This window comes from Xyrauchen texanus, chromosome 14 (assembly GCF_025860055.1).
Source record: "Xyrauchen texanus isolate HMW12.3.18 chromosome 14, RBS_HiC_50CHRs, whole genome shotgun sequence".
Classification (NCBI taxonomy): Eukaryota; Metazoa; Chordata; class Actinopteri; order Cypriniformes; family Catostomidae; genus Xyrauchen; species Xyrauchen texanus.
Window position 1 is genome coordinate 322,720 of NC_068289.1, and position 17,084 is coordinate 339,803.

Genomic DNA, 17,084 nt, shown 5'->3' on the forward strand with positions numbered 1-17,084 from the left:
AGCAGCTCCATTGAAGTCAATGGACGCTCGGCTTCAACAGGGAAATGCACTGACGCTACGGGAATGTATGAGAAGTAAATCAAGTCAGCTGACCTGCTATATGTAATGTAGCTGATTCTGAAGGAACTCGTCTTCCAGATGAACGTGTTCTAACGCATTTTTAGTCAATAAATTGTTTACACAATAGTACATATTTGACCATTATTTTTTTGACATTATAGGGGAAGCTGAGCTTCCCTTGCAGTCTTAAAGAAATCCCCACTGGTCTTGACTGAGCTGCTCGTTTGCCATCTCACTGCTCACCACTACTGGGCCGGGTACGCATGTGATTAATGGTAAAGTAGGCGTTGATGTGTTGTTGTGGGCGAGGTCAGATGCAAATGTCTGCCACAGTGTGACATCACAATGTGGAGGAAGAAGAGAACGAGTCGTTTTGGCAGCTTGGTTTCAACAAAGGCTCTTTTTGCAGTGAGGAGGAAGTTTTGAGTTCTGAAACTTTCAGTAGATTTTATAGTGCAATGACCTGTTGAATCTAAAAGAATCAAGTAAAATACTATTCCTCATGTCATGACCTCTTTTATGAGAATATGAGAGCAGGAAAATGTATAAAAAAATGTGTTTAGTGTTTCATGTTGGATGCATTTTGTATTAAATTCCACGGCATTATGAAATTGGTACTGATGAGTTCAAAGATTCACTTATTTTATAAATAATTTGTTCAAATTCATAGGGTTGCATTTATTAAATGGGCTATGTTAGAGTAAACTAGCATTTTACTCTTACAATTTATGCAGATTATAGTATATTCAGGGCCGTATGCCCGTAGTAAGTTATTCTGGGGCCCTTGACTGTATATTAATCTAGGTATATTAACCTCAACTATGATATGTTCTCCTTATTTACTGAATTTTTGATCAAACTCCCAAGAGTTCAGACATTTTTAGACAAAATTGTATTAGAAATGCACAATAACCAGATATAAACATGCATTGTATTGAGAAATTATGACAATAATGTACAATACCACTGTTTGAAATACTTGCAATAATAATATTATTTCACTTTTTTAATAGTAAGGAATATATACATTAAGCAATACACAAATATTTCAGTCCGAACATAGCAAATTACAAAAGGAAGAGGTGTGTAAATGGGCGTGGTTTCTGATCTCCTGTCCGTAGGCATAAGTGACAGGCCTACTCACCAATCATTGAACAACTATTTATTTTGTTTTGATGGCTCACCCAATCGCATTTGATGGAATGTAAAAAATGGGGCGGGACTTTGTCAACGTCACTCGAAGCAGATGGCGGTGGTGGCGGGGAGCGGATTGCTGCTGTTGTGCACTGGCCGGCGGTGAGGAGGGGTTGACGGGGGACTCTCCGACGAGACACGGTGGACGAAAGTTAATAACTTCAAACAAACCCGGAGCTTAATTTAAGCGCATTTAAAAGGAAATGACTGATTCATCTGCTGCGTTAAAAGGCTCCTATTCTTCCGCTGCGTTCCCGAAGGCCTGAGGATTTGAGTGATTATTGGATCCAGAGTTTCTGCCAACACACAGACAAGCCCTTTAAATGACGGATAAATGGTCGGAAGTCTATTCTCTAAGAGCTGTTTCTTCTGTTCCCGATCTGAACTGCCAAAACGGGTTCGAGTAGGACGAATTCGGACATTGAAACTACGGTTAAAAGGAGGGTTTACCTCAGTTAGCTCTGCGGCTAAAAACTCGCCCATCCACAATGAATCAATATTAGCCGTTAGCAGCTAGCATACACGGCTAATTTAAAGGAATAAATCCGTATTCGATTTTCTCGCATCGATATTTTGAATTGATATGCAGTCAGTCCCGTGTATTACATCCGGTTGTATTGATTACTTGGGTGCTAAAGCCTGAGATCGTCTGTAGCACAGTCTAAATCCATGCAGTCACATTATATGGACTGACAGTAAAGTCTCCAGAATCTCGAACAGGCAGATAGTACAGCAGTAAACGCTTACTCTGTTTCAGTGTCTTTATTTCAGCTCTTCATGGACCTACATTTAGTTTGAGATCATTCATCGGATCCATTGATTCACATTTGATGACAGGAGTAGCCCAGGTGTGAGTTTCGCAGGTGTTGGTCACAGCGTTACACACATGAGCAGGTAGAGTGATTGTGTATGTGTCATCATGGGGAATACAGTGTCCTGCTGCGTGTCCCCCAGAGGAAGTCCAAAACTGCCCCGACAGGTGGAGCGCCAAGAGGAATATCAGATCAATACTGACCTGAGCGATGACACCGGTCCATATCTACAGCACATCAGTGACCGAGAGGTGCCTGACGGTAGGTAATGGTGGGTGGTGAGGTCTAGTGGGTAAAGATCTGGGCACAGGGGTTCTGATCTAGGCTTGATTCAGTCAGAGTTTAGGTCCTACCCTGCTCAAACACCCCTGAACCATCTTATCAAAGTCAAAATGGGTAAATTGGGTTTAATTACAGGGATGAACAGGGTTGGAATTAAACTTTATAAGGTGGATCACCAGCAATATTGAGCATCCCTGATCTAGACCGTTAACTGAAAGGATGCAGATTCAAACCTCTAAAGCTTTGATCCATGAACTATTACCATTGTGTCAAGACTAGTGGTCGACCGATATCTAGTGCGCAGGATGGCTGATATAATTGCAGATAAATGTAATACAATTTAAAAACAGCAAATCAGATGTGTGCACAATTTCTAAAGTGAAACAAACATCTATGCAATATTTACTCAGATTTGCATAAACTTGGAAAGAAAAATCCTTGAAAACAGAAAGTGCTGGCTATCCATTAACCAGTCTATTGGTATAATTTGGAACTGACACAAGGGCACGTTAAAGGGACAGTTCACCCCAAAATGAAAATTCTCTCATCATTTACTCACCCTCATGCCACCCCAGATGTGTATGACTTTATTTCTTCAACAGAACACTAATGAAGATTTTTAGAAGAATATATCTGCTCTGTATGTCCATAGAATAGAAGTGGATGCTGATCAACACTTTAAAGCTCCAAAAGCACAGACAGTCATTGTGAAAGTAATCCAGCGGTTAAATTAATGTCTTCTAATGGTTCTCAACTTCCAAGGGGGCCTCAAAATGACTTAAAATTAATTTAAAATAAGAAATATTGAAGTAATCCTACTTAATTAGAATGCAGAAAAAAAAAAAAAAATATATATATATATATATACTTTAAAAAGTATGCCTACAAATTATAAACTGACTCTTTCTGAAACTTTCAGAATAAAAAAATGATCCATGATTAATTATTTTAATCAGACACATCTAGTTTTGGGTGAGGGGGCCTTCAAATATGGTCTTTGACAGTGGGGGGCCTTGGAGCCAAAAAGGTCGAGAATCACTGTGAAGCTAAATCATCGTTTTGGGTGAGAAACAGATGAATATTTAAGTCCTTTTCACTATAATAGTTTACTTCCTGTCGCTGTCCGATGCGCGTCCACAAGGGCACTCTGTTGACGCTGCCTCTCACGTGATGTAAGCGCATTGGCAAGTTCACGTGAGAAATTGTGTGATACAACCGGAAGTGCAGCTCGATTTGTTTACAAGAGAACACTGTTCACAAGCTTCATTGGTTTAGCTTTCATTTGAACTTACCAGCGCGTGTACCGATGGGTTAACCAAGTTCCCTTATGGACGCGCATCGGAAGTAAACAATTAAAGTGAAAAGGACTTAAATATTGAACAGTTTCTCACCCAAATTGACCATATTGCTTTAGAAGACATTACTTTAACCACTGGATTCGTATGGATTACTTTTACATCGATTGTCTGTGCTTTTTGGAGTTTTTAAGTATTGATCACCATCCACTTGCATTCTATGTACATTCAGAGTCTTCTAAAAATCTTAGTTTGTGTTCTGCTGAAGAAAGAAAGTCATGCACATATGGATGGAGTAAATGATGAGAGGATTTTCATTTTTGCTTGAACTATCACTTTAACACTTCTCTTAATGGGCAATCTGGCCAGATATCGTCCTATCACTAGTCCAACACCTCAGGTTACTCTCGGGTGACACTACTGTAAGTGGGACTACAGTAAGTCACTTAACAATTTTCATTAGCCCTGATAATGTGGCAGTAAAATATTCTATTCTTTTGTTTTACTTTTTTAATCTCATGTGTGCCTCAGTTTCTTATAAGAATTGTGATTCCTTTACATCCTCATCTCACGTGTCCGTGCTGCATTCAGTGCTGTTGGTGTCATCTGAACAGGGCAATCTATGCCATTTCTGGTCAAAATAACAGTTTAATGAGAAAAAGATTGAGTCTCCTGGAACTCTTTAGAGTGATATCTGTGAAGTTTGGGTTGGTGTATGTGATGGCCCCTTTTAGTGTTTGCCTGTGGCTGTTTGCAGGGTTTACTGCTGTTTATTTAGCCTGTGCTATTTTACCCTCAGAGGAGACGTAGCTATGCACGCAAACAGAAATAACTTGTGTGTGATGTCCATTGCTCTATTTAGAGCAGCATGTCTTCATTAATTTAAAGCACTTTTAAACCCTTCTGATTAGAGGTTAGTCGGACAGGAGAATGAATAAGATTCCTGCGTTAACTTCCAGAGATGATCAAAATAATGTGTGTCATTCCTGGCATCCCAGGGATGTATATCTTTGGGACAGCTGTTCCCTCTCCTTATCCCCCTCTCTCTTTTGGGGATATCCATGTGGCACATTCCTTTCATGAGCTCAAAGGTTTGAAGTCACTTAAGTTTCTTGAAAATTCAGTTGTCCTGTATTGAACTGTTTCAGGATGTTCACATATGGCTCTACCTCTCTGTGGTGTGCTACGCCGAACATCAGTGAGGACATCTGGCTCACTGCTCTGGAGGTGGAGAATATATGAATCGAAGTTGTTCAGCGCATTAAAGCAATAAGCCAAAAGAAGCTTACGTTACAGTGATTTTACCACTGTTAAGGAGTGTTCTTGTGTGCAACGTTTAGTACCTACAACCCTCATGACATCCCAGAGGTGTCTTCAGCAGAACACAAACCAAATATTATTTTTGGAAGAATATTTGTCTTCTGAAGCAAAATGCTAGGTATGTGTAAGGAATAAGTAAATATATTTGTTAAAATTTTTACCACAATTTCACGAAGATTGTGGTCACGCAGCCTTTCGGGTGACATAAGCGCACTGGCAAGTTCACTAGAGAACTGACGTGAAATACGGAAGCGCAGTGTTGTTTACAACAGAGGAGCATAGATATTCATTCATAGATGCCTCATTCGGCTGGTCTGGATATGTGCACCCTCATCAGTGAACTGGCCGGAAGCAAACATTATTAAGAAAAGTTTAAAATATTGATCTATTCCTTACACGCACACATAGTGTTTCACTTCAGAAGATATTAATTATTCCACTGTATATGGATTAATTATGGATCATATGGATTACTTTTATGCTGCCTTTATGTGCTTTTGGAGCTTTAAACATTTGGCACCCATTCGCTTGCATTTTCTGGACCTACAGAGCTGTTACATACTTTCCAAAATCTTCGTGTGTGTTCTGCTGAAGAAAGACAGTCAAACACATCTGGGATGGCATGAAGGTGAGTAAATGATGAGAGGATTTTCATTTTGTGGTGACATATTCCTTTCAAAAGAATGTTCCAGGTTTAAAACAAGTTAAACTCAATCAAGAACATTTGTGGCATAATGTTGATTACCACAAAAACTATTTCATCTCGTCCCTCTTTTAGCCTATAAAAATAAAGCAAATAATTGCGGCTGCGATAAGGTGCTTACAGTGGCCCAAAAGAATGGGCCATAAACATTCAAATACACACGGTTTCAAAAGTAAAGCCACAAGAAATAAATATTATTCATGTTAACGTTATCTTAGTGTTAACATCATTTACTAACCTTATCTGTACCAAGTTATATCCAATATTATAACTGGTTGCCATGGCGACATAAGGTACATACCCTGTGATCGATTTTACCACACTAAAATCTTGTCAACATGTTTCATGTTTACTTCATATGTCTTTAGAAATGAGACATGTGTTGGAATTCAAGATTCTAGATATAACAATAATAAAACAAGATTATAAAGACCAAATTCCATCATTAGTGCACCCATCCATCCCCAGAACAAACAAACAAAAAATCAATCGCGCTCGCAAAGTCTAGGAACAAGAAAATGATCTGGTTCTTCCAAGAAAGCCTTCCTTTACTCGCCTCGGATAACAACTCCAATTTCTCCCAGACACGCTCCGAATCCACCTTGATCACTAGTTGATTAGCAGATAATTCCCTCTCCGATGACTACAGGTAATCGATCTGTTTCTCGACAACCCACACTCTTGTAACCTTTGACAGCATTGCTGACATGGGTGTGAGGGTGTGAGGTCCTGTGTTCTCCAGCATTGCTCATACAATGGCAGCATTGTGCCTGCTGTGCCCACCCCAGAGGCCAAAGGGTTTGCAGTATGCCACTGCCAATCAGTCTGCACTCTTTGGGTTGGATGATGCACCCCCTTACTTCCCTTGTTGGGGGGTTGTTTTACTACGTTGTGGAATGAAGCTGTGTTAATGTCAAAGAATGCATCTCTTTCAATATATTTAGTTTTCTCTGGCAACATTTTTGTTCTTTTGAAGAACCAAGCTACAAGTTTTAACAAGAACTATTTGTTCTGTTGGAGGGTTAGTTAACAATCTTCTAGTTGCCCCTTTTGTATGTTATTTTTAGCTTTAACTTATATTATTGGACAGATGTAGTGAAGAGAGGGATAGGAAGTGTTGGAGGGAGAGAGAAGGGCAATGCAGGACTCAAACTTATCACCTGTAGTTGTGCTAACCACTGCACCAAGGCTTTAATAATCTAGTGATAAAACAGTTTGAAAGTTAAAAAGATTCAAAGTAGCAGAATAAAAATGTTCATTCATAACTTGATTCATATTTTCATATACAGTGCATGCACATCTCCACCCGTCCTTAAATAAGTGTTTCTATTTCCAGTTGTCTCAATCTGTTGTTGATGTATTAATCCATTGATTGTAGTTTAATTCTGTCTTTTAGATTTGGCATTAGAGTCCAACCCTTCAGATCATGCCCAGGCCAGCACGATTTTTCTTAGCAAGTCACAGACTGATGGTAAGTGTTTACAACTTGAAAACATCATAATAAGTTATCATGACCTTTAAATGACCTTTAAATTAGCCAAGTAACTGTTCTGTAATAGTCTTGTACAGAGTTGAGCTGTTATTGAGCTAATCATATTGTTTAGTATGCTGACCCAGATAGATGGCAGGTCACTTGTTAACTTGCCAAAATTTGAGTAATTGTGTAACTGCCCTTCTCTTTTTCAGTTCGGGATCGAAGGAAAAGCAATCACATAAATCACGTAAGTGGTTTTGGGTTGACACTGGTTATATGTTGGAATGTTTTTCTGTGCATTACATGTTGTTCTTTTCTGCAGGTCTCTCCTGGTCTGCTCTCAAAGAAATACAGCTCATGCTCCACAATATTCATTGATGACAGTACAGTTAGCCAGCCAAACCTGAAAAGCACAATCAAATGGTCAGTAACAGTCCACTGTTTGTTTTAATTGCATATTTTTGGGGGGAATGAAAAATGAAATGATTAAAAAGTTATTTTCAGTACACCGATCACCATTTAAAATCATAATGTATGAAACAATTACATTAAAATCAGTTTATGTGTTGGGTCTAAATGTCCCTTAATGCCGACAGAGAGTTATTGTTGTGCATAAACATGTTCAAACAAGGAATGCAAATAAATGCTAAACAATCAGGATCACTTGGCACGTCATGTCCTGCACAATAGAGGAGGTCGAGCAGGAATGGGAAAAGTGGTTTGGGACAGGAGCTACATCACGCTTAAAATGGAGTAATTCACCCAAAAATGAAAATTCTGTCATCATTTACTCACGCTCATGCCATCCTGGACATGTTTTTTGTATTACATTAATACTTCTAAAGCTACTCAAGTTATACAGCCGGAAGTATTGAGGGGGGTTTCCTCATCTCCTTGTTATTGTTGTTTGATTAATGGCCTTTATATGACAGACTACTAGACATGCTCAATTCACATACATGTACACTTCAAGTCCAACATATTGATGCAAACATGCTTTTTGTCCCACTGTTTAAGTTCACTTTAGACATAAACGACTGCGTTTGCATTAAATCTTCTCCAAGACGGGCATTGGCGGAATTATAAAGTGTATTTGATCATTTAGGCACGAAACCGCATTAGCACTCAAACATCACCTAACCTACATTATAGACACACAGAATCTAGTAAAATCTCGATATGTTTCTTCAAATTAGAGGCAGGATTAATGCTGATTTCTAAACTCACATGACAAAATAATGCAATTGGCCTTTTTCACTGCGAAAATCTCTTCCATGTGCGGCCGGTTCTGTTCTAGCTGTAAACTGTGCTTGAGGCATTCTCCACAGCTGTGCTGATCTGCAGCTGCCATTCAAGTTTTTTATGTGTGATTTGACGGGAGTCACGAGACTCTCCCTAACCAATCATGTTGATCGATAAAAATAAAATCAGGACAGGGAAGTAGCGAACAGACGGTGGGAAAATAGTGCAGTGAAAGTCCAGTTACATCACTTAAAATGTACTCAAGTAAAAGTAAATGTATAACATTTTTAAACTATTAAAGTACAATTCTTGGGGAAAAGTAGTTAATTACAGTAATGTGAGTATTTGTAATTCGTTACTTTATATCCCTGCTTATTAATGAGTTGTACATACTGCACTTTGCATAAATAGTAAGTAGCAAAAATGACAATGTAGAGTTGTTTTGGTTGTGTTTCTTGTATTGTTTTTCATGCTGATCACCTGTTTGATTTCTGTTTGCAGTGTTACATTAGCAATATATTATCACATTAAAAACAGGTGAGTTTCACTATGTGATGCTTTTTCCTCACCAGTTACAGTAGCAAACAATTTGACCTATATTTTATGTTTTGCATTTAAAATGTAAATATTTACAGTGGTTTTAAACAATGTAATTAATCCATTTTAGGGACTCTGATAGGTCATTGGACATTTTTGATGAAAAAATGCACCCCTTATCTGTAAGTAACTACACCTTTATCTTGTTTCAGTCACTGCATTTACATACTCTTTTTACATTCTTTCTTATACTCAAGTTATTGGCACTAGCAGCAGATGATGGATTTTACATTACAGGCCCAGTGAAGTGTTCCAGTGTTGTTATACTAAATATCAGCACTCTTGGAATGCAAATCAGATTAGAGGACCACAGTTAACTTACAAAATAAAGCATTTTTACTTGATCTTCTGTACATATTGGTTTAAGATGTGTAAATATTCACCTTTGGCAGAGGGAGCAGGTTCCTGAAGATTACTGCCGCACAGACCCCGAACACAAACTCATCTATCGATTCGTCCGGACGCTGTTTAGCGCGGCACAGCTTACAGCTGAGTGTGCCATCGTCACTCTGGTAAGAGTTGAAGGGGTTTTTTATTATCAGAATTTCTTTCCATCCAAAAGTAATATGTGCTGGTTATTTCTCAGAAATAACTCCCAAATCAAAGCAGAATGTACATTTATATATCTGGTGTACTTGGTGCTACATGCCTAGTGTCAGAAATGTTGCATTGTAGTCGTGTAGTGTGACTGCTCCTACAGGTCAGATGAGATCACCTGCTCCTCACTCCTTGGCAAGAAGTCTGTTCCGTGTTTGCTCAATAGCAACATTTGTGCACAGTCAATGTTCTTTCTTTTTTATTTCATTCTTTTTTTTAATTAAACATGTTATTAAATAAACAGAAAATACTTGGAAAAAATTTAACACTTCAGCAATAAAACTTAATGGCTATAATCTTTTTTACTAGTTTAGATTCACACCACTCCCATTTTATTTGAATCGATTTATAATGGTAGGCATATATGGAACATTTGAATAAAATCGGCAAATAACATTTTATACAAATATGGAAATATATCTGGTAAAGTTTATCAATGGATTATGATTGGCCTCTAGGTTATGATTTTTCAGAATCGAGTATAGGTTATCCTACTAATATTGAAGAGGGAAGAGACGTACATTAACCATCTTAATTTTTTCCCTTATTTCAGTGGAAAACTTGTCATGTTTTTTTAAATTCCACAATACATCTTGTAGTAATTACCTCCACATCCACAACATCTATAAATACTTGTAGTATTTGTCATCAGACTCTTTCTCATTGGCCTATTTGATGAAATCCATCTTTCTTTTTAACACGCATTATGCTCGTGATGGAGTGGTAGAAATCTCAGACTCTTTAAGAAGAAGAAAACCCCAGACAACTCGCCCTGCTTCGCTTACACTGATCGGGACAATTGGGCCTACAGTTTACGATGTGTATCGTACTGTCTGACATAATGTTATACAGTGTGCCATGACTACCCTAGATCTCAATGCATTTATATCATACAGTTGGAAAGACCATAAAAATCATACAGTGTGCACTTGGCATAAAGGCTACCTATCAGATTGGAGCTGCTGATTTGGAGCTTGTGTGCATTATGCATCAGATGGTCTGTGAACACGAGACAATGAGGAAAGCATAGTGTCTGACAGAAAGCAGGCATATTCGGATATATCGGATTCAGGTGCTTTGGCTCACTTATGGTCACTAGAGGGCAGTAGAGAATGAATCTCTTTAGACCGTTCAACCTGTCTTGGTCCCAAATCAATTTCACCTAAAAGTAAAACATTTCTCACCTACTTCACATCCATTCACACCATTTGATAGTAAATAAATATGTCTTTTGATACAGGTATATTTGGAGAGGCTGTTGACTTACGCTGAGCTGGACATTTGCCCGTCTAACTGGAAAAGGATTGTGTTGGGAGCTATCCTGTTGGCCTCAAAAGTCTGGGACGATCAGGCAGTGTGGAACGTAGACTACTGTCAGATCCTCAAAGACATTACTGTTGAGGACATGTGAGTAAAAGGAATAGGATAATATAATCACTGCCTCAGTGTTCCCACAGTTGTGTAGATTTTCCAAGCCCGGAGAAGTCATAGACATGCATTTAAAATCATGGAGATTTGTATAGTGAATATTTCTTTATATTTCTGCTCATTCTAAAATGGTGCAATTTCAATTAAAAGCCTTAATATCCAATAATCCAGAATGACTGGTAAAGTTATGGACATTAATTGGTCAGAAGATGTGGGAACCCTGCTGTCTATTCTTAAAATATAAGAACTGGTTTGTGTGGTAGAAAACCTGTAAAACAAAAGGTCTTTATATACATGAATGCCCCATGCATTGAAACAGTGCTGTCTCGCGTCAGTCCTCGGTCAGATCATCCCATTCTAAACTACTACATGCTCTACAACATCCCACACTTCAAAACCTTGTTTTCTTTTTGTTTGTCCTCTAGTCTCAATATCCATAAATGGCAGACAGGATTTGTGTGTTCGTGTCTGTTTTTGTGGAGTTCTACCTGATTGTGTGTGTTAAAGGCCATGTCCCTCTTCTCTCCTCTCTGCCCCTCCGCTCTATTTTTATCCCTTTTATTGAAGCCGTCTTTGTCAGCCTTTGGACTGGCGTGCTTCAAGTGCTCTCAGAGCTCCTCTACAATGGTCCTGGCTCTCTCCCACTCCATTTGTTACCCCTAGCGACCAAAACCCCAGCACCTCTACCCATACCCACCTCAACCTCATGTCTGCTCTTCCCAAATCATTTGGGGTGCTGTCTTTGTGTCTGCACTTAGATGCAGTAGAGCATCTGTATGATGGTTTGGGGGTGTCAAATTGTTTAGAGTTCACTGTTTTACTATTATAATAATGTATTTGACAGTTTTGACTATGAACTATGATTTTAAGTTCAAATAGAAATTGTATGCTTGTGTGTCCTGACTGGTCTGCCTTTCATGTTTTTACCATTTTCACCATACAACAATTAATAAAGAGTGGTGGTGTAGTGGTCTAAGCACATAACATAACTGGTAATCTGGTAATCAAAAGGACACTGGTTCGAACCCCACAGCCACCACCATTGTGTCCTTGAGTAAGACACTTAACTCCAGGTTGCTCCGGGGGGATTGTCCCTGTAATAAGTGCTCTGTATAATACATTGGTACTCAGAAGGTCACTGGTTTGATCCCCACAGTCACCACCATTGTGTCCTTGAGTAAGGCACTTAACTCCAGGTTGCTCCGGGGGGATTGTCCCTGTAATAAGTGCACTGTATAATACGTTGGTACTCAGAAGGTCACTGGTTAGATCCCCACAGTCACCACCATTGTGCCCTTGAGTAAGACACTTAACTCCAGGTTGCTCCGGGGGGATTGTCCCTGTAATAAGTGCACTGTAAGTCACTTTGGATAAAAGCATCTGCCAAATGCATAAATGTAAATGTAAATAATAGTCTGAGCTATGACAAAAATTACATGTAGTGTCTCAAAATGTCATATCTTCAAATTCAAGAATTGGAAACATTCTGTATATATTGGTTTTCAGATGAAGTTTAGCATGTCCCTTTGCTGTCACTGCTTGACAATAATACCCAATAATGGATTGTGTTCAAGTTACTCGTGTCAGTGATGATTCAGATTGTAATCCTATGATATTTTGATATATAGCATGGTACTTATGGTTGTGTCCTTACACCATGGTCTCAGTATACTTTCCTAAAATAATTTTCCTGTGGTTTTTTTTATGTTAACATGGAGCTTTTTTGTACGGGTAACACTAATAGATTTCATTTGAACATATTATTTGCAAAATCCGAGCTGTAATGTAGTCTTGATTCAGCTTTTGTTGTAATTGAACTTTTATCAGGACACGCTTGCTGACTAATCGAATCTCATGATCCATTTGTCAGGAACGAGATGGAGCGACATTTTCTGGAGCTGCTGCAGTTTAACATTAATGTCCCGGCCAGCGTCTATGCCAAGTATTACTTTGACCTGCGCTCTTTGGCAGACGACAACAACTTGAACTTTCCCTTGGAGCCTCTGAGCAACGAACGTGCTCAGAAACTAGAGGTGGGCAGCAGATCTCCTTAACAATGGGAAGAAAGATTACTGGATGTTGGGTCATATTTCCTGTTAACTGATCAATTTACATGGAAAATTAAAGCAGTTCCATTGTTCTACATCGAGTTGATGGTTCTGCCCATTAACTTGTATTCTTTATCCCTTAGGCTATCTCAAGACTATGTGAGGATAAGTACAAGGATTTGAGCAAGGCAGCCATGAGAAGATCGTTAAGCGCAGACAACCTAATTGGCATCCGCAGATCCAATGCAGTTCTTTCTTAGAGCTTTTCCTCGGAAGCGTCACCGTTCCAAGCCAGAGCTCAATGGACGAAACTTGTTCTACAGTATCTCCCTGTCTTTGGCTGCGACGCCAGCCAACAGACCTTAAACACTTTACACAACCGATGCAGAACAACACCGAGACAAAACAGACTGTACTTTTTGTTTGCTTACTATGTAGGCTACTAGCTGTGAACTTTGTCAGTTTTTAATTGAAATCATTTGCAGATGGGAGTATTTTAAATAAACACTAATCATGTAACGAGTCTTTTGAAGACTGTGCTTTGCATCACATTTGGTATTTTAATCTGTACAGCTCTTTCACTAAAAGAGCTAATTCATTTCTTATTTGGATCGTATCCATTTTAAACTATATGAATAAAGTATGTGTTAGTGCCTGCAAATAAAATAATAGAAAAGTGCAAACACTAGAACACAAATGCAGGATTGGTCCTTTCCCAAAATTGCAATGAAACTAAAAGCACAATAAATGATTGACCAAACATTTGGTTTGCAGGTTCACAGATTGCTCCTCATTTTATTCTGTAGAGAATACAAAAACATGTAAAAGACACTTTTCATAAATATCGAAGAATCTTTTTAACATTGTAGCAGGGAGTTTGATATATTTTACTGAACAAAATATGTACAAATTTGCAGTCTGGACTATTGAAAGAACATCTTTTGACAAAGTCAAACTAGTATACACCCAGACTCAACAACATTGTAAGTAATGCAGAGACACACTAGATGTTCAGCTCACTTCGGATCATTTTGAAAAGCAAAATTCAAAAGAGGTGAAGTCATTTCTACACCAGTTTGTACAGTAAAAAGAGACTTGCAGATTTACACCTTAATGCGCACTTGAAACTTGGGAAAAATAGACGTTTACGCAGGTTTACAAAACCAACATGGTTTTACTGATGCATACCCTACACAGGATTCAAAATCCCCAAAAAAGCACTGGGGAAATATGAAGACTGGATTTAGGACAGTAAAATAATAAAAATCAATATTTAGAGAGACATGCTCTTCAATGTTTTGAAACCGGTCTTTATAAGAAAATGAGAGTGTGGTTGGGTAAATGTATTATGGCTGCTGGGGTAACCAGTAAACCTCTTTAGAAAATGTAACCACTGACCACAAGAGGGAAGTCAAGCTCAGATTATAAATCTATTTACTCTCCTAACTGCCCTACTGATCTCAGAAATACACATTCTACAATTGAACACTGCCCAACTGATGCTACCCAACTATCTATTATGAGTGGGGAAATAGCTCTGATGCTCTCTGAAACACAAGATGTGCAAAGGGACAGTTACGGGACCCTCATGAACAGTGTGTGAGTGTGGACCTGTTGAGGACGATTAAACTCATGCAACTTCTGCTATAACTGTCAGACATTTTCACAAACACTATATTAAAATATGCATTTCCTCCCGTCTCACATTTTGTACTCCCACAAAATAAGCAGAAAAATAGAGTTGTTCTTACTCAGTGAGATTGTGTTAAACTGATGCTACAAAACAACATTCTACCCAGATCATGTTAATATGCATATAAAGTCACGAACACAACAGAGCAACTGTTACCTGCAATATTTCAATGTTCTTGAATTTACATGAATACACAAATAAATTAAATATCTCCACAAACTCAATGGAAAAAGTGTAGCATTTCATCTGAGAACTGTTGTGGTTCATATAAAGTATTGGCCATTTTGTCACCATCATTCATGAACTAAACGCCACAGACATCAACATCAGTTGTTGAATGTACACCGATTATCTTTAACCTCACATGAACTGGTGAGACAATGTAGACTATTTTCATTGTTTTACAAATTAGATCCATGAATGACAAAAGCTTGACTACAATAAAATAAGAGTCTGCAAAAATCCTTCATAGTAAATCTGTGCCTTCATCAACTCTCAGTGTGGGACATGTAGAGCTGTTGGGACGAGGTTGAATCACCTCACTCAGAGTCATGTACACGTGTGTCACTCACTTGAAAGGTTTATGAAGCATTGGGGATAGATATCAAGCCAATGATCAGACATGGGATGAGGGTGCTGATTTGTGGTAGGTCCCAGTGGGTGCTGTTCCGGCTTGGGCTGTGAGGGCAGTACTGGCCTCACTGTACATGGACGAGCCCGATACGGGAGGCTTTTGGGTTCTACAGGGGACATAACGTGCCACAAAGCACCTCCATGATTCCAGAGTCTTCCCTGACCAGATCCATACACCTGAGGTAATGCCCACCACCAGATACATGAAATATTTTAGCATGAAGACGGCATAGTCCGGGCCCATGCCCAGCCGCTGGCGCTCAGATGGGCAAGAACAGGCCAGTGCCCTCTCCCAACCTGGCCTGTAATGTTGCTCATACACCAGGCATGCAACCACAATAGTAGCGGGCACTGTGTAAAGGACAGTAAAAAGCCCAATCCGTATCATTAGCTTCTCCAGTTTGTCAGTCTTCGTTCCTCCCTGTTTAATGACACTACGGATTCGGAAGAGTGAAACGAAGCCAGCAAGCAGGAAGAGGGAGCCGGTGAAGAGGTAAACAACCAGTGGTGCCAACACAAAGCCACGCAGGCTCTCCAGGCTCTGGTTGCCAACGTAACAGATACCAGCCACAGGGTCGCCATCCACCGAGCTTAAAGCGAGCACAGCAATGGACTTGACACTAGGCACGAGCCAGGCAGCGAGGTGGAAATACTGGGAGTAACCTGCAATGGCCTCGTTTCCCCATTTCATTCCAGCAGCCAGGAACCATGTGAAGGAGAGCACCACCCACCAAATGGAGCTGGCCATTCCAAAGAAGTATATGAGCAGGAAGACCAATGTACAAAGGGCTGGACCCGTAGTGTCATAGAGGATGTGCTGTTGATCGCCAGAGCCCTCGCAAGCCACCCGCTCATGGCCTGCGAGCAGTCGTATAATATACCCCAGCGACACAAAAAGATAACAGGCAGCCAGGAAGATAATGGGCCGCTCAGGATATTTGAAACGCTCCATGTCAATGAGAAATGTGGCCACAGTGGTGAGCGTGGAGACAAAGCACAGCACCGACCACAGGCCAATCCAGAAAGTCGTGAAGGTGCGCTCATCCTGGGAAAAGTAGGGTTGGTGGCAAGGTAAGGCACAGTTGGGCAAAGAGACAGTATGTACACGGTTATATAGGGGGTGTGCTTCTTTTCTGATGGTCACCAGGGGGTCTCGGCAACGGCACTCACGATCACACTTCTGCGGCAGTGCAGATTTTGCTGTGGCTCTATGCCTCGGCGTACCTTTTGCGGTGGGTTTGGGGAAGGGAGGAGACAGAGTTGTGGTCTCACTGCTGTTCTGGTCCATACATAGCAGATCGTTATCGCCCAGCATGGGCAGCTGCTCGCAACTCATCCGCTCCGGCCACTCGAACCCATACTGGATCATTAGTGGGGAGCAACCCCTCTTTGCCCTCTCACACACAGATCTGCACGGTGGCAGGGGCTTTTTGTAGTCCTGAAGACAGATGGGGGTGTACATACTGCAGAGGAAGAAAAGCAAGTCCGGGGAGCAACGAATCCGGACAAGTGGCCAGAACTGGTGCACCTCCAATCCAACTTCCTCCTGGGTGTCATGATTGAACTGGTTGGGCATGTAGGTGTGATTGTATCCGATGCCTTTGCACATTGGCACAGTGATGGGCTCGCACACTATATCCTTAGAGGCAGCATCACTGAGCTGAGACAGTTGAGACAGCAGCAGAACATGTAGCCAAAACCCAACC

At 40.0% G+C, this 17,084-nt stretch overlaps 2 protein-coding genes across 7 annotated transcripts in view; one reads left to right on the forward strand and one right to left on the reverse strand.

Annotated features, from left to right (window-relative positions):
* Positions 1–1,310: 1,310 nt before the first annotated feature.
* Positions 1,311–13,767, forward strand: LOC127654671 (cyclin-Y-like protein 1). 2 transcript variants are annotated; one of them, XM_052141936.1, is made up of 10 exons: positions 1,311–2,327; positions 7,063–7,137; positions 7,353–7,387; positions 7,463–7,563; positions 8,884–8,919; positions 9,050–9,101; positions 9,372–9,491; positions 10,817–10,983; positions 12,875–13,037; positions 13,196–13,747. In XM_052141936.1, the coding sequence occupies exons 1-10, from the start codon at positions 2,174–2,176 to the stop codon at positions 13,310–13,312; spliced, it is 1,020 nt and encodes a 339-aa protein (XP_051997896.1). In that variant the 5' UTR covers positions 1,311–2,173; the 3' UTR covers positions 13,313–13,747. The 2 variants fall into 2 exon arrangements, with proteins under 2 accessions (XP_051997896.1, XP_051997895.1); XM_052141935.1 differs by having other exon boundaries at positions 7,353–7,563; positions 13,196–13,767.
* Positions 13,768–13,932: 165 nt separating this feature from the next.
* The window catches only part of LOC127654663 (frizzled-5-like), a 4,168-nt gene continuing 1,016 nt past the window's right edge, over positions 13,933–17,084 (reverse strand). For all 5 annotated transcript variants that reach the window (XM_052141919.1, XM_052141918.1, XM_052141917.1 and 2 more), the window contains one exon: positions 13,933–17,084. This exon is cut by the window's right edge and continues 57 nt beyond it. In XM_052141919.1, coding sequence (XP_051997879.1) covers positions 15,362–17,084 — 1,723 coding nt within the window. In that variant the 3' untranslated portion in view covers positions 13,933–15,361.